Source organism: Narcine bancroftii, chromosome 1, assembly GCF_036971445.1.
Source record: "Narcine bancroftii isolate sNarBan1 chromosome 1, sNarBan1.hap1, whole genome shotgun sequence".
NCBI classification, from domain to species: domain Eukaryota; kingdom Metazoa; phylum Chordata; class Chondrichthyes; order Torpediniformes; family Narcinidae; genus Narcine; species Narcine bancroftii.
In genome coordinates, this window is record NC_091469.1 from 386802353 (window position 1) to 386826718 (window position 24366).

General features: G+C 39.2%; 1 protein-coding gene and 1 long non-coding RNA gene across 2 annotated transcripts in view; one reads left to right on the forward strand and one right to left on the reverse strand.

Moving 5' to 3' along the window:
- The window catches only part of sema5a (sema domain, seven thrombospondin repeats (type 1 and type 1-like), transmembrane domain (TM) and short cytoplasmic domain, (semaphorin) 5A), a 189308-nt gene extending 175718 nt beyond the window's left edge, over positions 1-13590 (forward strand). The window contains exons 20-22 of the mRNA XM_069913602.1: positions 2870-2914; positions 3015-3226; positions 6492-13590. Of these exons, the coding sequence (XP_069769703.1) occupies positions 2870-2914; positions 3015-3226; positions 6492-6611 (377 nt within the window). The 3' untranslated portion in view covers positions 6612-13590. The remainder of the gene's footprint in view (positions 1-2869; positions 2915-3014; positions 3227-6491) is intronic.
- Positions 1-24366, reverse strand: part of LOC138751390 (uncharacterized) — a 79103-nt gene that overhangs the window by 23505 nt on the left and 31232 nt on the right. The gene's annotated exons all lie outside the window — the stretch shown is intronic.

The window sequence follows — 24366 nt, forward strand, 5'->3', positions numbered from 1 at the left end:
TTCTAGGAGCCGTAGGTGATGCCGGTAGAGGACCCATGATTCGGAGCCGAACAGGAGTGTGGGTATGACAACGGCTCTGTATATGCTTATCTTTGTGAGGTTTTTCAGTTGGTTGTTTTTCCAGACTCTTTTGTGTAGTCTTCCAAAGGCGCTATTTGCCTTGGCGAGTCTGTTGTCTATCTCATTGTCGATCCTTGCATCTGATGAAATGGTGCAGCTGAGATAGGTAAACTGGTTGATCGTTTTGAGTTTTGTGTGCCCAGTGGAGATGTGGGGGGGCTGGTAGTCATGGTGGGGAGCTGGCTGATGGAGGACCTCAGTTTTCTTCAGGCTGACTTCCAGGCCAAACATTTTGGCAATTTCCGCAAAGCAGGACGTGAAGCGCTGAAGAGCTGGCTCTGAATGGGCAACTAAAGCAGCATCGTCTGCAAAGAGTAGTTCACGGACAAGTTTGTCTTGTGTCTTGGTGTGAGCTTGGAGGCGCCTCAGATTGAAGAGACTGCCATCCGTGCGGTACCGGATGTAAACAGCGTCTTCATTGTTGAGGTCTTTCATGGCTTGGTTCAGCATCATGCTGAAGAAGATTGAAAAGAGGGTTGGTGCGAGAACACAGCCTTGCTTCACGCCATTGTTAATGGAGAAGGGTTCAGAGAGCTCATTTCTGTATCTGACCCGACCTTGTTGGTTTTCGTGCAGTTGGAAAACCACGTTAAGGAACTTTGGGGGGCATCCGATGCCAAAGCCCTTTCCTGCTCACGGTGTCGAAGGCTTTGGTGAGGTCAACAAAGGTGATGTAGAGTCCTTTGTTTTGTTCTCTGCACTTTTCTTGGAGCTGTCTGAGGGCAAAGACCATGTCAGTAGTTCCTCTGTTTGTGCGAAAGCCGCACTGTGATTCTGGGCACTCTTTAGTGCCCTACCATTTACCAAGCATTTCCTTTCTTTATTTTTCCCCTCCAAAATGCAACACTTCACACTTGTCTAAATTAAGTTTCATTTGCCATTTTATGGCTCATTTTCCAGCTGGTGCAGATCCCACTGCAAGCTTTGAGAACCTTTTTCATTGCCTAGAACACCTCAATATTAAAATAAATGTATCTTATTATTAGCTTAAGTACAAGATGCAGTTTTGAATTTTAGATGTGCAGGAATGAAAATCACAGGAGTAAAATTTACTGCATTTTGCATTGCTTGACCAGTTTTATTTTTTTCAGCAACATTATTAACCAGTTCTTACTTCCCCCTTTATTGATGTTCTTTCTGTGATGGATTGTTAATTGGGTAGCTTCACAAACCTAATTCACATAGGTAAGGGATATGTGCATCTTGAGAGCAAGTATTTGCTTGCTCAGCAACATGTCCACACCCAATCTTTATTTTTTTTTCCAAAGCGCAAGGAAATACTTATTCCTTAAACAGCGTAACTAAAAACAGAAGTTGTCATAGTCTCATTGTCATTGAAGTTGCTGTGTGCCAACTGCTGCCGTTCTTTGCATGCATCAACATTGAATATGCTTACATGGCACATCATTAGCTCTTAAGAATTTTGAGTAGTTCCTTTGGAATTCCTAAAGGCGTGTTCTTCCTTTCTGGGTGGTGTTATTGGAAAATAAAAATGGAATCACCAATGTACTGCATGAACAAAACTGATGCCAAACTTCTACCCTATCACCACGATAAATTGAATCAGGTAGCTTAATAGGCAAAACGGTCCTGTTCTGTGGTTCAGCTGAATAAACTTAAGCCCATTTCACACTTGCATCACACTAAATTGGCCGTTCAGTGTCCTGGGATAGGAATAAGGGTTTGGTTTTTCACATTTGACTGGACTCCTAACTGGGACACTGAACGCTTTCACATTTGCAAGGAGCTATTCCCGAGGTTAGGACTGTTCTACCTTCTACTGGTGATGATGTCATGACACATCGAGCGATGGCGGACCTGCGCTAAATCCTCATCAATGTATTATGATCTTATGTTTGAACAAAATTAATCATGCCTAATTATATCATAATTAAGCTTTATGTACCCTTCAGCCCCTGTTGTAGTTATGCCAACCTATATAAACCTTTATAAGGGACTGTGGGAAAGTGCTAGCAATAAATAGCAATAGCAGACAATTTTTAAACGGTGGAAAAGTTGGTAGCAGTATAACGTACAATTTATACAGTGTGGGAAAGTTTGTAGCGCTTATAGCACACAATTTGTATAGCATGGGAAAGTTGGTAGCACTATTGCATACAATTTATAAATACCATGGGGGAAAAAGGAATGGTGGACCTGCCCTCCCAGAATTCCAAGCAGCAGAGAAATGCACAGAGCATTCATGGAGGGTTTCTCTGCCGCACAACATTCTGATAAGTCAGGTGCTTTTTCCCACGGTTTTTACAAGTTGTGCGCTATAGTGCTACCAACTTTCCCACACTGTTTAAAAATTATCAGCTTATTGTTATTTATTTCTTCTCTCCCTCGCTGTGACTTTCACATGACAAAGTTTATACTTTCATTTTAATCCTTTCTTCCTTCATGTTCCTGCACTCACACAAAAACCTGGGCAATTGCATTGTGGGATTGAAATAACCTGTTTCACCCTTGGATGATTGCAATGCTGGTGCCTGCAGACACCAGGGATTATACTTGGGGTCAAGGCCATCAATCCCTGGTGAGAGATAATGTCATCTGATGCCACCGTTGAGCTGATTTTGCTTTCACACTGGACACTTTAAAGGCCGATTCGCCATTGATTCCTGGGGTCACTTGCAAGTGTGAAAGGGGCTTTAGATTGTCAATATTTTAAAGCATTTTCATTTCTAAATATGCATTTTTATTAATGTAAATAATTTTAAAATAGTTTCTTAAATTATTTCCTCAGAAGTGTATGTTGCAAAGTCCAGTGCAGTGGAGAGAAGATGTGGTGGTAAGCAATGAATTCTGAGACAGCAATTTGAAGAAATCTCAAACAAATTCATACCTAATTCAAGGAGGGGTTAATTGAATTTTTCTAACATTATTTGCAGAATTCAACATGTTCCATATGATTGCTGTGGGACTCAGCTGTTCCATCTTAGGTTGTCTCCTAACATTACTTGTATATGCTTACTGTCACCGATATCAAAGGCAGTCCCATGATGCTACTGTCATCCATCCAATTTCTGCAGTTCCTCTCAACACAAGCATCACAAACCAGGTCAATAAACTTGATAAATACGATTCTGTGGAAGCCATTAAGGTGAGACATTCCAGCTTTGAATTTTGTTCTGTTATTTCTTAATTATACAAACAATATTCTTGTTTGAAGTTACCGGCATGATGGTTAACTGAAGGCAAGATAACAAAAAGTTTGCTTGCTGTGTGCACATTTTTCTTAAAACCTTTGGGGTAGAAACTTCCTTAATATTGGGAATAATTTGCTTTTCTCTATTATTCACAGCCATTGATGAATTGTACCATAAATTACTCAACTGAAGGCATCTAGTTAAACTGATAGGATATTTTGCACCAGGAAAACATACCCAATTATGAAATTATTTAGTTGTAAATCATCTGAATAACTTTTGCAGAACGCAGTGTTAGACTATAGGTGCGGGAGTAGGCCTTTCAGCCCTTTGAGCCAGCACCACCATTCACTGTGATCATGGCTGATCATCCACAATCAGTACATTCCTGCCTTCTCCCCAAAGCCCTTGACTTCACTATTTTTAAGAGCTCTATCTAACATTCTTGAAAGCATCCAGAGAATTGGCCTCCACTGCCATCTGAGGCAGAACATTTCACAGATCCACAACTCTCCGGGTGAAAAAGTTCTAAATTGCCTACCCCTTATTCTTAAACTGTGGGCTTTGGTTCTGGACTCCCCCAACATCGGGAACATGTTTCCTGCCTCTAGCTTGTCCAATACCTTAATAATCTTAAATGTTTCAATCATATCCCCTCTCATCCTTCTAAATTCCAGTGTATACAAGCCCAGTCACTCCAATCTTTCAAAATATGACAATCCCACCATCCTGGGAATTAACTTTGTGACCCTTCGCTGCAGTACCTCAATATCAAGAATGGCCATCCTCAAACTTGGAGACCAAAACTGGACACACAGTTCTCCAGGTGTGGTCTCACCATGGCCCTGGACAACTGCAGAAGGAACACTTTTCTCTTATATTCAACTCCCCTTATTATGAAGGCCAACAAGCCATCAGTTTTCTTCACTGCCTGCTGTACCTTCATAGACTGATGAAGGACACATAGATCTTGTTGTACTTCCCCTTTTCCTAACTTGACACCATTCAGATAGTAATCTGCCTTTTTGCTCTTGCCACCAAAATGAATAACCTCACATTAAACTGCTTCTGCCATGCATCTGCCCACTCACCCATCCTGTCCAAGTTACCCTGCATTCTCGTAACATTCTCCTCACATTTCACACTGCCACCCAGCTTTCTGTCACCTGCCAATTTGCTAATGTTACTTTTAATCTCTTCATCTAAATCATTAATGTATATTGTAAATAGCTGCAGACCCAGCACCAAGCCTTGCGGTACCCCACTAGTCACTGCCTTCCATTCTAAAAGGGACCTGTTAATCCCTACTTTTTGTTTCTTGTCTGCCAACCAATTTTCTATCCATGTTGCTACCCTACCTCAAATGCCATGTGGTCTAATTTTGCCCACTAATCTCTTATTTGGGATCTTATCAAAGACTTTCTGAAAATCCAGATACTCTACATCCAGTGGCTCTCTCTTGTCCATTTTCATAGTTACATTCTCAAAAAATTCCAGAAAATTAGTCAAGCATGATTTCTCCTTCATAAATCCATGCTGACTCAGTCCAATCCTGTTACTGCTGTCCAAATGTGCTGGTATTTCATCTTTTATAATTGACTCCAGCATCTTCCCCACTACTGATGTCAGGCTAACTGGTTTATAATTCCCTGTTTTCTCTCTCCCTCCTTTCTTAAAAAGTGGGATAACATTAGCTACCCTCCAATCCACAGGAACTGATCCTGAATCTATGGAACACTGGAAAATGATTACCAATGTGTCCACAATATCTAGAGCCACTTCCTAAAGTACCCTGGGATTCAAGCCCTGGGGATTTATCAGTCTTTAGTCCCATCAGTCTACCCAACACCATTTTCTGCCTAAAGTGAATTTCCTTCAGTTCCTCCATTACCCTAAGTCCTCTGTCCACTATTACATCTGGGAGATTGTTTGTGTCTTCCCTAGTGAAGACAAATCCAAAGCACCTGTTCAACTCATCTGCCATTTCCTTGTTCCCCATAATAATTTCACCTGTAACTCTCTTTAAGGGCCAAACTTTGATCTTAACTATTTTTTCCTCTTCACATACCTAAAGAAGCTTTTATTATCCTTCTTTATATTCCTGGCTGGCTTATCGTCGTACCTCATCTTTTCTCCCTGTATTGGCTCTTTAGCTATCTTCTGTTGTTCTTTGAAAATGTTCCAATCCTCTGGCTTCCCACTCATCTTTCCTATGTTATATTTCTCTTTTATTTTTACTTTGTCCTTGACTTGCCTTGTCAGCCACAGTCACCCTTTACAACCCTTAGAATCTTTCTTCCTCTTTGGAATGAACTGACCTTCTGTATTATTCTCAGGAATATCTGCCATTGTTATTCCACGGTCATCCCTGCTAGGGTATCTTTCCAGTCAACTTTGGCCAGTTCCTCCCTCATGGCTCCATAGTCCCCTTTGTTCAACTGTAATATTGACACTTCCAATTTTCCCTTCTCACTCTCAAATTGTAGATTAAAATTTATCATATTATGGTTACTACCTCTTAATGGTCCCTTGCCTTGAGTTCCCTTATCAAATCAACACCAAAAGATCGCCTCCAACTTTGTCCCTTTATAATAGACAGACAATATTAGACTTTGTTTCATGAGTGGAGTGGAAATGCTGACCACATACATTTGATGTAATTTGTGTGATTTATATCCAATTTGAAATTGGTAGCCTGGAACTCAGACAAACAGTCTGCTCTCTCCACCCTTTTATCTCTCATTTGCTTATGTTTAAAAAAAATGCCCAGAATCGTACTAGTAAAAAAAAAGTTATGTCTTCACATCTTCAGAAGCATTTCCAGGAGTTTTTGAAAAAAGCCTTGGTTGTTTTCTGCTGAATTACTGTTACAATTTTGATCAGAGAGTGCATGAATTGGTTTGTTGATTGAGGTATGTGGATTGCACACATTTAATAATAAGACATGGAATTATGAAGGATACTGTTAGCAGATTTAAAATTACAAATGTTCAAGTTCTTCAGTGCCAACCAAGTGTAATTAGTATTGAATAGGAGAAATCTGTGCATGTTGTAACAAGAGTCAAAGTTGCCACCATCAAGAAAAGCTTTGAGATGCAGCTGTGAAATAAATTTCTAGTTTTGAACACAAGATCAAAGCTGAAACCCTTCAAAATAGCACCGTGAGCACAGGTACTGTTCATAAAGCAGTAATAAGCAATATCTTTCTTTTTTTTTTAGGCCTTCAACAAAAATAATTTGATCCTTGAAGAACGAAACAAGTACTTCAACCCTCATCTACATGCTAAGTCTTTCTCCAACACCTATTTCACAGACCTAAATATGTATGATGAGTATTAGAACAATTATAGTGGGGCTACTATCCAACTTGGAATAAAGATGAGACCTACTTTTCTGTTCTTGACTTTTGCTCATCTAAAAAGTAAGCATCCATAACTACACAAGAAATGATGAATTGCCAGCTAAATTGAAACTAATTTGTTCTGTCCTGCAGCAGTAGAAATGAAGATGATTCACTTTCCATGAGGTCTATTATAAAGTGATAGTATCTGTGAAAACAACATTGACAGTTGATGAATTGTGCTTTTATACCAAGTTCAATGATGTACAGCAGGAACCAGAAAGAATCCATTGAGTTTTTGGAAGAAAGCTGTTATGAATAGAACAAATTTCTGTGGTGTTCCCATGAAATGGTTTCAATCTGTTTTGTATTGAATATTGCCCACTTTATGCCATTCCAAAGGCCAACAGCAAATTGTAGATCGATGTCTGTTTTTATTCAAGTTTTCCGAATTAGTGAAAAAAAAATCTTAAACATGGCTGTATTGCAATTTCATTTTAAATAAGCTGTTGACTAAATTTCATGTTTGAGAATGCAGACAATCATGAATATTTTCCACGTGAAACTCGCACAACTGTAAATAACTGACCAAACATATGGATAATGCAAGTGGTTAACTTTGTATTTAGTTTAACAAGATGGTCAAATGACTTACTAACTGTATTAATAACTGTAAATTTGAATCAAAGGATGACTTTTGTACAGTCCATCTGCTGTAAATACTTGTAGCTTTGCTGTATTTAGGCAAACTATCCTTTTTCTGGTTTGGGTGGAGAGTCCTCTGGTTGCAGCTTCAGATTGCTTCTTACAGCTATTATCGCTCTGCATGAAATATGTACACGAGTTCCAGAGTAATTTTCTGCCGGATTATTGTGTTTATGGGGTATCAGTCATCTCTGTATCAGATGTGAGCTTTGTGTCTTATATTATAATTCAGTCATTATTCAAATTTTTTAAAGCAGATGTGCAACTATTGATTCAGTTAACCTGTACCATATATTTCGGTGTATAAGTCGACTGGCAGATAGGTCGGACCCACCCCTTTTAGCTTAATTTTAATGGTTTAATGGTATATGTGGCATATGTCAACCCCTATTTTCAGGCTGTCCGGGTCTCCCAGCAACAACCCAAAATTTTTTATAACACCCCAATTGCCAAGTAGCAAAGCTCTAAATGAAGTAAGTAAAATAAACCTCGGCCTATCAGCCAGGAGCGGGAACCTCAGCCTACAGGGCAGGGTAGCAAACTCATTCTCCCCAGTAGGAGCAGCAACATTGTTCTCCAAGCAGAAGCAGGTACCTTGAACCTACATGGCAGGAGCAGTGAACTTGTTCTCCCGCGGGAGCGAGAACTTCCTGCTGCCAGGAGAACGAGGTAGCTGCTCCTGCCTCGTAGAAGATGCAGGAGCGATGTCCTCAGTCTAAGTAGCAGGAGTGGTAACTTCAGGCAACTCTGGGTCCATAATTGTACAATGTCTGGGTGGGTTATGGTGGCTCCCGGCAGCGGGAAGGTATCAGGGAATGGCTGCTCCAGTGGCGGGGAGGTGCTTCCAAGGTCGACTAATATGCCATATGGGCATTTCCAGGGTCAACTAATATGCTGGATTGGTGTGGATTGGATGTTGAGATGAATTCAAGGTCTCAAAAGTTTTATGAGTGATTTTTGAGAGTTTTATGATTCGACTTGTATGCTGAAATATATGATAATTTGTTCCCAATAGAAAATCAAGATAACACAACTACTACATTGAACCTTTGACAATGCAATAATAGCAATGAAGGGGATATTTTCCTTAATCTCATCAGATTATGTTGTGTATTATTTTAGTGTAATTTCTAATCTCATTATAACTCAGTTAACATATTATAAATAGTCTATGAAAGCATAAGTAGCAACATTACCAGCTAGTAAACTCAATTTGATGCTTCCATGTCAGAACAACAGTTGAAATAGTGAGGACTAAAAATGATCTTGTGTAGCAAAATTTGTTGTGCACTGAATGAACTTTATCAAAAACATGATAATTACACATCGCACACATAATTTTGAATAAGGCTGTCCATGTGGATGAGGTGCTTGTGTGTGTGGAGTGGTGTCAATCAGCTGCTTTGCACATTTTGTCCCCTGTGGAAATATACTTGTATATTCAAGGACCACAAATGGCTATTTACACCAAATCAGACCTTATTTGTAGATTTAAAGGGACCAATTTCTGCATTCATCTTTCAGTGCGAAGAATTTCTAGCCCAAGAATTATTTTTGCCTCTATCAAAGAGGCACAGGAAGGGAAAATTGTGGTAATCCTGGGAATAACAATCTTTCTTTCCATAATCAACAATACACATAAAAAAAAACAACTTGATCATTACACATGATGATCATACAGTAAAAAATTGAAAATTATGGAAATATGAAATAAAAATGGAAAGTGCTGGAACTACTCAGATCAGGCAACATCAGTGGAGAAAAAAAAAACCACATTTAACATTTCAGGTCAAGGAAAGGTCTGCACAATCCATTAATTCCAGACCCATCTCATGTCTTTGCATGGAAGGTCATTGACCTGAATCATTCACTAAGTTTCTCTTTCCATGGATCCTGCCTAACTTGAATATTTCCAGCAGTTTGTGTTATTTTGCTCAATTTATTATCTTTTAAAAAAAATTTCTACTTGAATTGAAAGAAGTGTTAATTCAAGGAAGGCTCGCACATTTTATGCAACCTAATTTATCTGTTTTGACATTTTATATAGGCATGGTGTATGCAGCATTAAAGAGCATAATATAAAACCAAACAAACCTTTTGACATTGGAATAAATTTTACATGGTAGCATGGTTGACGTTGTGCAATTCAGGGATGTCATGGAGGCAGCCACTGAGTTTACCGACACTATTTTTTGTCAATGACAGTTAATTATGAAGTGTATCCTGTCTTTAGAAGGATAAAGATGATAATTCACAGCTGGTTTTCCCTCAAAGAATTACTTTGTAATGGTATATGGGATATTTTGCAAGAAAAAAAATACAAATCTGAAACAAAACTTGGTTTGAGCAGGTAAGTATGGTTAAGAGTTTATATGCTGTTCAAGATTATAAGGAGTGGTTGAAAATTAAGGACAAAAAAAACCAACCTTTTTATAAAGTGTCAGCTCGAATATTGGTTGAGGCCACTAGGACAGATTCAAAAGCATTCCTAAATATTTTAGAGGAAAGCAAAGGAATAACAGCTTCCATTTATTTAACATGCTCTACCTTTTGAGAAAAAGTGTTTTCAGAAATCATCTTTCAAAGTAATCCACTCCTGTAATTTTATTTCTTTTGTTATATAGGCATGATAATACCTATTCAAGGTACCAAGAGGTAAAACAGGCTTTCCCTATTTTCATTCACAATACAGTACCATGACTAAGAAATTGCAGGAGCTCATTTTAAATGTATCAAATAAATGTTAAAAAAGTGCTTTGAAAAGCAATATTTTAGATGAATGCCAGTGCGTTAACTAGACTGAACAAATGATACATGGTATCATAACATTATTTGAATTGTCATTTTAAGAGGATTGAGTCCTTAAATCAGCTATGGAAAATGTATGATTCCAGCTGTGCTCATTTTCAAATGGAAATAAACCAGAAGAATGAGTCTCTGATTGAGTTTGTCGTTGAGGAGTCTGATGGTGGAGGGGTAGCAGCTGTTCCTGAAACTGATGGTGCCACTCTTGTGGCACCTATACCTCTTTCCTGAAGGCAGTAATGAGAACAGAGTGTGTGCTGGGTGATCTTTGATGAGCAGCATTCTCTGTACTCAATAGTGGGGAGGGTGTTGCCTGTAATATCCTGGACTGTGTCCACTACCTTTTAGAGGGCTTTACGCTCAAGGGTATTGGTGCAAACCATGATGCAACCAGCCAGCACACTTTCCACCACACCTCTGTAGAAATTTGCCAGTGTTTCTGGTGTCATACCAAACCTCCGCAAACTCCTGAGGAAGAACAGGCACTGACGTGCTTTCTTCACAATGTCATTAGTGTGCTGGGCAGGAAAGATTATCAAGATAGTGATTCGCAAGAACCTAAATTTGCTCACCCTCTCCACCTCTGATCATCCAATGATCACTGGATTGTATACCTCTGGCTTTCCCTTCCTGAAGTGTTGGTGACATTGAGTGCAAAGTTGCAGTTGGTATACACCATTCAGCCAAGTTGCAGTTGGTATACACCATTCAGCCCAGTTGCAGTTGGTATACACCATTCAGCCCAGTTGCAGTTGGTATACACCATTCAGCCCAGTTGCAGTTGGTATACACCATTCAGCCAAGTTGCAGTTGGTATACACCATTCAGCCAAGTTGCAGTTGGTATACACCATTCAGCCCAGTTGCAGTTGGTATACACCATTCAGCCCAGTTGCAGTTGGTATACACCATTCAGCCCAGTTGCAGTTGGTATACACCATTCAGCCCAGTTGCAGTTGGTATACACCATTCAGCCCAGTTGCAGTTGGTATACACCATTCAGCCCAGTTGCAGTTGGTATACACCATTCAGCCCAGTTGCAGTTGGTATACACCATTCAGCCCAGTTTTCAATCTCCATCCTATATGCTGACTCATCCCCTTCCTCTATATAATCCACTACCGTGATATTGTCAGCAAATTTGTAGATGGTGTTATTGTCGTACCGAGCTACACGTTCGTAGGTGTAAAGTGAGTAGAGCAGGGGGCTAAGAACACAGACCTGTGGTGCTCTGGTACTGATGGAGATTCTGGCGAAGTTCTTATCAATCTTCAATGATTGTGGTCTGGAGGTGAGGAAATCCATGATCCACTTACACAGTGGGGTGTCAATTCCCAGGTTTTGGAGTTTGCTGATCAGTTTTGAGGGGATGATGGTGTTAAATGCCAAACTGTAGTCGACAAAGAGCATCCTGATGTGTGCCTCTTTGCTGTCCAGGCTCTGTGCAGAGCTAGTGAGATGTGTACCTGTTTCTGCGATAGGTGAACTGGAATGGATCCATGTCACCAGACAGGAGCTGATCAGTTTCATCACCAGCCTTTCAAAACACTTCTCCACTGTTGATGTAAGTGCTGCTGGTCGACAGTCATTAAGGCAGGTTACTACACTCTTCTTGGGCACCGGTATGATTGATGCCTGTTTGAAAAAGGTGGGTACTATGGCTTGCTGGAGTGAGATATTGAATACCTTGGTAAGTTGATCAGCACAAATCTTTAATACTCGGCCAGGCATTCCATCCAGGCTGGATGCTTTCGTCAGACTTGCTCTCCTGAAGGCAGCATGCACATCATCCTCAGATACGGACAGGATGGGAGATTGTCAGGGGACGTGGGGTGTTAGACGACGTAGAGAAAACTCATCAAATTTCCCATGATCTAAGAAGCCACACAGACAACTATAAAAAGGATGCGATTCATAATGATTAAAATATTTGAACACTTTAGTGATGCATTTGTTCAGGGCAGTCCAAATAAAATCATGGCATCTACTAAACACACCCACTGGGACAAGTGATGCCTGGCATTGACATACTAATTATCATGCAGCATTTGACTCTACCTGGCATTCCCTAAAACTATGCATAGACAAAGAGCTGTATTATTAACTGAATCCATCAAATGTTACGACTCCCAACAGTTTAACAATAAGGTAGTAGTTTTGGCCTTTCACAGTTTTCAAGACATGCACATCTTTTTTAATGTGTGCTTTTTCCCAATACTATTGGGCACTTTTACTTGTGGTAATAAGATATTTGCTAGCTAACTAGTGCTTAGGTTATTTGGAAAACAGCATGCAACTTACTCAGGTGAATCCCAGCTTTCACTATTGGTTGCAGACTCGATGTTAGCAGATAGGACAATGGAGTGAACTTCAAGTGGCCAAGATGCCACTGCCAGTTCATTACTCAGTGACAGACTTCACATGTTTCCTTAATATTTCTATGTTTTTGTTATTGCCAATAATTTTATCATTTAGTTGGAGTAAAGTTAATAAATTTAGCACCTCATCTGAACATTGAGTAGTACCAGTATCCTGCTTTGGTAGTAAATGTGTTCCAAATGGCATAAATAAAACCACAGTAATTAATGGCATGATCACTGGAATTCTAAATAGCTCACGTCACCACACTGCATGGATAATAATGTTAAAACCACAGTTCCAATAGGTTTCCAGAACCTATAGCAGCTAAATCTCTTTCTAGACTCCAGCTTCACAAATGCCAAATTAGCTGTCATTTCTCAAACTATCAGACATCATTGTGAAATCAAAAGTAACAAGAAATTCACCAGACTTTTTATTGCAAGATGGTACATGGAAATACTTTATCACTCCTGAAAAAAGCCACTTAATTTTAGTCATGTCGATGCTTGTCTTGGGCAGCACCCTATTACTCTATTCAGTGCTAAGTATTTGAGTGACAGTGTTGTTCATTTTTTAAAAGAATTGATTTCCATGGAAAAAGATTGCTAATTTGTGTGACATCTCTGCATTGAACACTACTGCATTTTGTACTTGTTTGGAGAAAGAACATGCAAAATACACCATTGTCCCACCTGATTGAGGAAATCTTGAAGGGTGTTATAGTGGGAAGAAACTAAGGGGTAAGGAAAAAAAAATAACTTTGCTATGTACAAATACCCATTGGAATGTGTAAAGAACTGCTCCTTGGGGTCATGGAACTTTTGCTGGAAAATGTGAAATTGACTGCCTGGTGGATTGTGATTTATTGCTTTGTATCAAGTAATGTGTATTTCAGCAAAATCTCAATGTAAATTAATTGTATTATTTTTGTATGTTAGCTAAATGTAAATAATGTTTCTTGAAATGGAACCATGTATGACCATCAGAAATAAAAGTATTTGTAAAAATTTGTCTCATGACAAGTAGCAGAGGGGATAATGTGAAAGAGAGTTATCTGATGATAAATGGCAACTGAGTTTAAAACTGATGTTTAATTTTCACGACAAATAATATTTTTTTCCATTTTGATTAATACTCTGGTCAAATAAAAGTGCTGACAGACAAAAATGTGAGTGTATGGAATTAGAGATTAAACTTGTGCTAAGGGTCAGTAATTAGAGTGGAAATGAAAGGATTCTTCTCGTGAGCTTGCAGTATTTGCAAGGCAAACATTTGCAGATATTGTGATGGAAATTTGAAACAAAATGGAAATAGAGATGTTATTTCTGTGAGAGGCTCTGGACAAAGTGGAGGCTCTGTCTTTCTTACGGTAGACAAAGTTAAAGAATTTCATGTATGTTACATTCTAAATGTAGTATTATGTAACAATAATGGAACCTTTACCTTTAAGTAAGCAAGACGGCATCTTTGAAGAAGAAAGAGTTGTTTCAGGACAATAACCCGTTTCTCTTTAAAATAGTTTTGAGTTTAACAAAAACCCTTTACACAAGGTAAACTAATGATAACATAAATCATATCATCACATATCAATTGTAAATTAGAAGCATGACCATGATTGGTACATAAATTATTTTGATCAGGACATCCAATTCTATAACTATATTAAACCATTAAATCATAACTTGTACTATATCCAAAAATAATATTGAACACAAAAAATATATAAATTATATACGTTAAATTCCCTTACATATTTTATTCTTCTCTGATGTCTTCATGTTGTTCTGTGCTATGATCTGCAATCTGTAGTTTACCCCCCGCCCCCTTTACTTAATAATAAAAAGGGGAAAAAAAGGAAATGATTGGAATTGGAAAAGTGAGAATTTTCTTTAATAGGGAATGTCAGAGGAAGGAGACCAAGAAGATTCAGATGACAGTTCTGAGTCTGGAGGAATTACAAGATAGATAAATGTAGGAGGGAAGAAATAATGCTGAAAACTGACAAGCAGCACACAGTGGCTATTGGAAATTTGAACTGCTGAAGGATCGGATGATAGGCCCCAGACCTGAAATGTTAACTGTTCCCTTTCCCATGTCTGCTTCCTAATCTGTTGAAAATGTTTCCACCACTTTTTGTTTTCTGGATTTTCCACTCTTTACTCCACATAGTCGTGGAAGCTGGCTCAACTAAGATTTTAAAGATAGAGCCAGCCACAGTACATAATAAAAATCTAGTTATCTCTAATTAGATTTTTGATAGGTACTATGGCTGACTTACCAAATCTAATGGATTTGATTCGATTTAGAAATATGTAATTCTTTTCGATTTTGGATCCTGTTAAGATCGCAATGCCTGTTTTTTGTGTAATTTGCAACCTGATAGGCAAAAAAGAAATGAGAATACAGAGATTTGAGAAAAGGTATTTTGGATTTTGATGTGAAGTTAAATTGCCCCAGTTCTCAGGAATGAAACTAATGAGTATTTGTAAATTTTATTTTTCAGAAGTTGCACTCGTGTGTATCTATGTCGTTTCACTTCAAAAGGATAAATACTGAAGAGTCATTGACTGCCAGTTTCTTTTTGAAACCAACAAAACCTCTATTTAGCAGCAAATGTCAGTGTTTTACATGCAGATGAAATCATAAAATGTTTGAAAGCAAAAACTTGAGGACTGCCAAATCTAATTGGACTCTGCTCCTCTCATATCCACTACAATATTCACATCTACTGAATCTAAATAGAATTAGAACAAAAATATTTTTAAAAATATACTTTGTTACTCCTAAAACTTTTCTTATAGGTTATTTGGCCCAACGTACAGGAAACTAATCTATGCTTCCTAGTGATTCCAGAATAATCCTGGCAATTGGCAACATATCAAAAGAGCAGCCGATTGCCAGAAATCTTGCTCAACAGTTACCCACTAATTGGACTCTGCAGGTATTGTTTCAGGTTGTGGATCCTCTGTTCTCATAATTACAGACCACAAACCAGCAGCAGATTTCCAGTGAAAATCTTTGTCAACAAAGTTGCCTTTGATTTACAAGCAGCCTTGTAAAACTGAAGTAAATGGTAATCAAAAGGCAAACTCTCCAATGCTGGAGTCATACCTTTAATAAGAGGAAGTGTTTGGTCAGTATTGGCTGAAGCCCAACCACCTATTACGCTACTTTATCAAAATCTCTCTTACGAACAGGAATGTTCATGATTACTATGGATGGCATCATGTTTTATTCCATCTGCCAATTCTCATAAAATCAGACAGTCCAATAAAATGCAGTAAAATGGAGATAACACTTAGACATGAGCTAATAGTTGGCAAGTAGTGATAATGTCATGTCCAGTCTCATCCTTCACAAGACACACTGATAATCTACACTTGATGTTTTAATGTATCATCTGGGTTACCTGACAATCAAAACTCAACTGGACATGGGAAGAAGTCCAAGTCTGAGGAAGAGTATCCTTCAGTAGTGATTTATCATTTATTTACAAGGTATCATCCAGGACAAAGCAGCATACTTAATTAGCGCCCTCGCTACTACCCTACACTTTCATTACAGAAACAAGGGTTGCAGTGTACTATATACAAACTGCACTGCAGTTTTTCATCTTTTACAACACCTCTTAGATCCACTAATATCTACCACCAAGGTCGTCACAGACAACAGTCTTATGGAAGTAGAGCCACTTCAGTTTTCCCTCTAAGTAAACATTCCATCCCAATTTGAAAACATATTATTGCTCCATTCTTTCTAGGTCTAAATCTCAGAACTCCCTATTAAACATCACTGTTGGAGTACTGTCACCAAAAGAATTGCAACAGTTCGAGAATATAACTGTCTCAATGACCAGATGTTCAGGTTCAGGCAGTAAATGCTGGTCTTGTCATTGATGTTCAAGTCCCATAAATGAATAAGATATTTCCTACCGCACACACAGTAATAACAATACTGTTAATAATATTGAGCTGACTCTCCAAAAGCCGTCTTCCTTGAAGTTTTTCAATTTTCTCGAACTTCACCTGCAGAAAAGCCATTGCCTCTCTTCCCACAAATTGCTTCAGGATTTTGAATGAACTAATGCAATTCCCTTTAAAAAGTAATTTCCTTATTCAGAGATCAGAAACACTTGCACCAAATATTATGGCCCTCAATCATATTGTCACAATATCCCAGATAAAACATCAGCTTTGTATTTCTTTTATCCACTTGCATATCTGTTATGAGAACATGTATGATGTGATACAAGGAGTTACATTGTATGGGGTTTTCCAGTTTGGCAGCATCTTAATCTAAATATAAGATGCTGACAGCTTCTCTCGAGTGAGGTTATTTTCAAAGGGAAAATACACAACAATATTATGCATCTATCTATAGCACTCAAAACAAAGTTATTATGTTGGAGACACATGAGAGACTACAGATGCTGGAAGCTGGACCAAAAAGCAATGTTTTGAAGGAACTCAGCAGGTCAAGCAGCATCAGTGGGAGAAATGAATGGTTGATGATTCAGGTCAAATCCTTTTACAATAATATTGCTACACGTGACAGTAAATAAACAATTCACTCTGGGAAGATAAACCAGGGCAGGCCAGAGAAAGTAAATGTTAGGGTCCTGGAGACTGTTTTAGAACAAAAAGACCTCAAAGTGGCAAATGGAGATAGAGATCAAGAAGGAATATGATGTGGCAGCCTTCATTGGATGGAGCTCAGGGAACAGGACTTGGGACACCATGCCGCTTCTGGGCAAGACAATGGGTGAGTCTGGACTTGGAATATTGTTTGCAGTTCTGGTGACCCTGCCATAAGAAGGATGTGATTAGACAAGAGATAGTACAGAAAGTATTCACTAAGATATTATCGGGATTAGAGGGCTTGAGTAATGAAGAGAGACTGCATAGGCTGAGATTGTTTCAAGCTAAGGAGTGGCTCTATACTTGTTCATAAAATCACAAAGGCAAAATAAAGATAGTCACAATCATTTTCCAGGTTGGGGGTATCTACAACTAGAGATATGACTCGATGTGATCCGAGGGGTAGGTTTTTCCATGCAAGTGGATGGTGGATATATGCAACTGGCTGTCAGAGGAAGTGGTAAAGGCAGGTACAATTACATTGTTTTAAAAAAAATTTGAGCAGAAGCATAGTTAGAAAAGGCTTGGAGAGATTTGAGCCACATGGGACTAGCTCAGCTGAACACCAGAACGTTGACTATCTTTTGACTTCCATGGATGCTGCCTGATCTGCTGAGTTCAACCAGTATTTTGTGTGATCCCCTAGCTCATATGAACATCTTGGTGAAGTGTGGACATGTTTTAGTTTTGGGCCTGTTTCCATGCTGCATTGCATGACTCTCTATCCATTCCACATTCACGCTGTCAGTGCTTCACAATTCCATATAATCATGATGGATCCATTTCAGTATCATGTTCTTGTTTTTCCCCAATATCCCTTGATCCTTCTGTATTTAAAAATAAATTCACCCCTTTCATGAATATATTAAATGATTTAGCTTCCATACTTTTTGTCTTAGCAAATTGTATAGGTTCATTGTACACTGGGTGAAGACATCTCTCATGATCTCAGTTCTAAATGGCATATCCTACCTCTTGAGGCTATGAACCTTAGATCAGGACTTCCCAACGATTGCCAACAGCCTCCCTGCATTTAGTCTGTTGAGTTCTGCTAGAATTTTATTGTTTTCCTGGAAATCCCTTCTCATTCTTCCAAATTGCAGTGAATATACAATGCCTTCCATAATGTTTGGGACAAAGACATATTTTTTCCTTTATTTTCCCCTGTGTTCCACAGTTTTAAATTTGTAATTAAACTGTTCACATGTAATTAAAGTGCACATTCCAGATTTTATTCAAGGTTATTAGTATACATTTTGGTTTGACCATGTAGAAATTACAGCACTGTTTATACAAATAACCTTGAATAAAATCTGGAATGTGCACTTCAATTGCATGTGAATTTTTTGATTCCAAATTTAAAACTGTCTGAGCATAGGATCAAATAAAGGAAAAAAGTGTCCCCGTCTCAAACATTATGGAGAGCACTGTATCCTAATCAGGCTCGTCTGTCCTCATAAGTCAAATCTTGCCACCTTTGCAATCACAATAGTAAATGGTTTTTTTTGCATTTCCCCCCATTCCTCAAACCAAGGAGACTAAAACTGCACACAGAACTGTACATGGACTCTCACCACAGCCAAATCCAGTATATTAATGTATTTTGCGCATAGCTGGGTTCAATACACATGATTCTTGTGCCCCCGCTTGCCATCCAAAAACGAAAAGACGTGCTTATTCCTACTGTTTCTCATCTCACAACTGAATCTCAATCCATCCCAATCCCATATGCCTTCATGCTGCACACTATTTTCTTGCATGGGGCCACATCAAAACGTTTCTGTAGATCTGAGTACACAGAAATCCATGGATTATGTCATCAAAACTTTCCAATGAATTGAAAAACATAACTTCCTTTTCATAAAGCTACGCTAACTTGTATAAATGTTGCTTTCCCAGGGCACTGTTGTGCCCTTTTTCGCACAAGTGATGTTACATAATTCCCTGTTTATCCCCTTCCCGTGGTTAAAGCAATGAAGTTACATTTGCTACCCTCTAATCTGTAGTTACTGCTCTGGGTCTGACGAATTTTGGGAGATGACCATCAAAATAAATTTGAAGCCATTTCCATCTGCTGTGACCAACAGGAAAAGCAAGACTAAAAGTTACCTCAGAATTATATAAACAGGCTGATGGGGAGAAAGAGAAATAGGACCTTGCTGTAAAGAAGCTCGCAGTATGCCCCATTAGTCATTTTTGCGCATGCTTCAGCTAGGTGCTGTAACTCATTGGAAATAGGAACTGTTATCAATAAATGCTCAGATCCTCTTGACCAAATGAGATTTACGAAGATTCAAAACAAATACAGACAGAGATAAAGAGAGGTAAAGAATACTTAAATTATGTGGAGATAAAAAAGTGACTTTAAAAAACCTAACAATTATCAACTAAAGGAATTTCCACAATTACCCTTGAGCTAGTAATTGTTATTACTGATTTGTTAATATTCAGTGGCACATTTAACTACATGATTGAATTGCCTACAGCAAACTTAATAAATGTAATGGATAATTAATGTGCAAATCCAAGTTCTTGGAAAGGAAGAGTGAAGAAAAGGATAAGATGTAATTTTCATTTAGCAGAGTGATGTGAATTGACCATTAAATTCAGTAGATTTACATGACATGATCTAGCTTTTTACCACCAGATATTGCTGACTGTGTGTCTTTCTTTGGCTTGGCTTCGCGGACGAAGATTTATGGAGGGGGTAAAAGTCCACGTCAGCTGCAGGCTCGATTGTGGCTGACAAGTCCGATGCGGGATAGGCAGACACGGTTGCAGCGGTTGCAGGGGAAAATTGGTTGGTTGGGGTTGGGTGTTGGGTTTTTCCTCCTTTGTCTTTTGTCAGTGAGGTGGGCTCTGCGGTCTTCTTCAAAGGAGGTTGCTGCCCGCCGAACTGTGAGGCGCCAAGATGCACGGTTTGAGGCGATATCAGCCCACTGGCGGTGGTCAATGTGGCAGGCACCAACAGATTTCTTTAGGCAGTCCTTGTACCTCGTCTTTGGTGCACCTCTGTCACGGTGGCCAGTGGAGAGCTCGCCATATAACACGATCTTGGGAAGGCGATGGTCCTCCATTCTGGAGACGTGACCCACCCAGCGCAGCTGGATCTTCAGCAGCGTGGACTCGATGCTGTCGGCCTCTGCATCTCAAGTACTTCGATGTTAGGGATGAAGTCGCTCCAATGAATTTTGAGGATGGAGCGGAGACAATGCTGGTGGAAGCGTTCTAGGAGCCTGAAGAAAACGGAGGTCCTCCATCAGCCAGCTCTCCACCATGACTACCAGCCCCCCCACATCTCCATCGGGCACACAAAACTCAAAACCTATCTCGGCTGCACCATTTCATCAGATGCAAGGATCGACAACGAGATAGACAACAGACTCTCCAAGGCAAATAGAGCCTTTGGAAGACTACACAAAAGAGTCTGGAAAAACAACCAACTGAAAAACCTCACAAAGATTAGCGTATACAGAGCCGTTGTCATACCCACACTCCTGTTCGGCTCCGAATCATGGGTCCTCTACCGGCATCACCTACGGCTCCTAGAACGCTGACTGTGTGTAGAGCACATTGAAAGAACCAAAGACTTGTTGATCCAAACCAAAGCTTTTATTAACTAAAAGACTGGAGCATATCACATGTAGGTCGACCAGTCCAGAATGACCTGGTCTGCAATCCTTTAAGACCTGCCAGTAGGTGTGGCTACACTCTCAGCCAATCACAGTCATCCTACACTACCATCTGTACATATACACATTGGTAATAGAATCTGTACTATCACACAGTCATCAAACTATAATACCAACAAATTCATGCCAAAAGAAATGAGGGAAGAATTGAAAAATAAAAATATTATTTTGAGCTGGATCAGCTCAAAAGATTTCCTCACCGAATATGTGCTATTTTAATAAATTAATAAATTTTAATAAATTTTAATAAATTAATCTCATATTTTACTTGCTGCACATAGTAATCAAAATGACCAAAATACCACTTGGTTGCAGGAGAAATCAGCCACCAGTTTAAATCTGTAAATTATAAAAGCAATTTTGATAGGGAAATGGAATTTGGTTGGGATGAATCACACTTTACAGTCTACCTTAGCTTATTGCCTGAGGCCAAATTAAATAGAATGAATCAAAATTGCAATCATTTCCATAGCACTCATTCGAAATCGACATCTCCCACTCTGCCAGCAGGACATGATTATTTACAGATGTGATTTGCCAATATATTTCAAATTTCTTTATGTTGATGCAAACATATCTTGACAGAGGAAGAACTATAAACAGATAGTTGAGAGTAATGGTTTCAGTAAAGGACTAACAAACTGTATCCAGTACAACAAAGTTCCATCTTACAAGGGGAACAAACCCCACATAATTAATTTGACTATTTTGCACATTTTCATTAACGTATATACTTCATACTTCCAATTTATATATCGCATACAGGAGGCCATTTCATCCATTAATTCCTTGCTGTCTCTCAGAGCAATTGCATTTCTCCAATCATTTTCTAGTACAGCCTCCTTGATTGACCTACCTACACACAAGGGGCAAGTTATAGTAGTCAATTAACCAAACAATCTTCAGGTCCTTGAGTTTGAGGAAACTGGACCATGTGGAGGAAGTATGTGCAGTCATAAGGGGAACATGGAAACTCCACACTAACACACCAGAGGTCTGAATGAAACCTAGGTTGCTATAGCTATGAAACAGGTGGACTATATGCAGCACCACACTGCCACACTACAGTTTAAATTCAATCAATTGTAATTCAATTGGCTTGCTTTTTTCTCAGCCCAAGTTTCACAGTCCCCATTGCATAGATTACTGTCAAATTCCATCTGTGTCTGTCATCGTCATAACTTGTCCTCAGATACAGCTGCTCATTTTCACGACATTGCATCTTAACTACTGAAGTACAGCTTTCTAGCTGCATTCTGTCACTCTCGTCTGTCATTGTCTCCAAGTTGGAGATAATCCTGGCAATGTCCAAGCCCTCCTGATTAAAAGTCTGATTCAGCTCAGCCTGCCTACCCTGAAGAGTGACTAACTCTTGCTAAGACTACAATCTTTTCAGCAATACACAGATTGTCAAACTGAGCAACTCAAGGCAGCCTACTACCGAGTTCAATGGCACGTGTTCATAGTTCATGACTATGAATGGCAATTGCACCTATCTACCTCTACCAGAAATCCAATTATTCATTCACATTTCAAGGGGCCCTTCCAAGTTTTTTGCACATCTTGTTCTTCAACAGAAGATAGTGGATATATTTTCTCAAAATCATCTCAGTATCAAAGCTTATGCATGTTAAAATTAACATTAACCAATATTAAATTCCAAATGGGAGCAAACCATATAAAGTAACATATTTGGTTAGGAGAGTTAATAAATAATTAATGAAACAAGCAAGGTAGTAAAAAAAAAGTAGAACAGGGTTAGGGTATCCGTTCCATGCTGTATGATTCTAAGCCTTGAGGGTAAGGAATTAAGTTGACTCATTTATGTATTTGTTCTGGATGACTGGTGCAAGCCTAATGAAATCAAGGGGTTAAGTCAAGCTAGCAAGGTCAAGGTAAAAACGCAATGCTGGAGAAACTCAGCAGGTCAAACAATGTATTTTATATAGCAAATATAAAGATACATGACCAACGCTTCAAGCTTGGGCCCTTTATCAAGATACAGGTAAAATGTAGACAGGTACCTGACAAAAAGAGTGGAGGGGGAGGAGCAAGGTCCCACAAGCAGGAGTTAGTAGGTGGATAAGGGAGGGAGGGCACACCTGCAAACAAGGAGAGGGGGGGGTGGCCCTGTGAATGGAGAAGGAAGGAGGAGGAGGAGAGCTGGAGCTATGAAGACAGAGGGATGGGGAAGAGAAGGAGAACAGGGAGTAGGCTAGCTGAAGGCAGAGAAGTCGATATTAATGCCAGTGGGACTGTGCCCCTGTCACTCCACCTGGCCATTTTGTCGAGGTAATTTTGCCTTTGATGAAGGGCTCAAGCCTGAAATGTTGGTTATGTATCTTAATCTTTGCCACTGTTTGACCTGCTGAGTTTCTCCAGCATTGTGCTTTTACTTCATTCATGGTGTCTGCAGACTGGGGCCAGAATTAACTAAGTTTTAGCAACAAACAACTCTTGACAGGAGTTGCCTGAATAGAGGAAATGCAATTTCATCACCATCAGTAGGGACTCATAATTGAAGATGAAATGAGTGGTGTGTGGCACTGAGTGATTGTTGATTTTATGTGTGGATATCATACATATAAAGGAACTTGTGATTATACCTCAGAGAAAGGGGACCTGGAGAATGAGAACGAATGCCTTTGCACCAGTGTAAAGTGTTTGAGGTTTGACAGAAAGATCTTGTGTTAAGTGGAGAAACAAAAGAGATAGCAGATGTTGGAATATAAAGCTAAACACTTCAGGTCCTATAGTGTTGACCATTCTTTATCTCTCATTGACGCTGTTTGTCCTTTTGAGTTCTTACAGCAGATTGAATTGATCTACCATTAAGTGCTGGTATGAAATGTTTCACCACAGATGCACATATTACTTGCTACTTTAAAAAAGTAACCGTGCCTTAAATATATTCACCTTGTATGTGCAATCGACACCATTAAGTAATTCCATTTCAACCTTGTTTTGGTCATTCCATTTTAATGGTGCCCAAGAAGATCAAGGTGATTATCGACCAGTGGCAATGATGTCTACCGCAATGAAGTGCTTTGAGAGGATGGTTATGGAGCTCATCAACTGCTATCTCAGGAAATGGCAGATACAATCTCAGTGCCCACCTCCCCCCCCCCCCACTCGATGTTAGATCACCTGGACCATTAGAACACCTACATCACACTGTTGTTCATTAACTACTGTTCTGCATCCAACACCATCACACCAGCAAGTTGTATGTCCAAATGAAAGGATCTGGGACTCTGCCTATCTCTATGCATCTGAATCTTTGACTACAGACACCAATCATTATGAATTGGCAACTTTCTCCTCCAGGCTGACCATTAACACAGGGGTACCCCAAAGCTGTGTGCTTAGTCCCCTGCTCTATACCTGTACCCTCATGACTGGATAGCCAAGTTCGGCTCCAACTCTATCTACAAATTCACTGATGGCATTTGTTGGTGGAATAAAAAATGACCAAAAAGAAAGAATGGAGATTGAGAATATGGTTGGATGGTACCAGACCACAATTTTGCTGTCAATGCCACCAATTCATTGTTG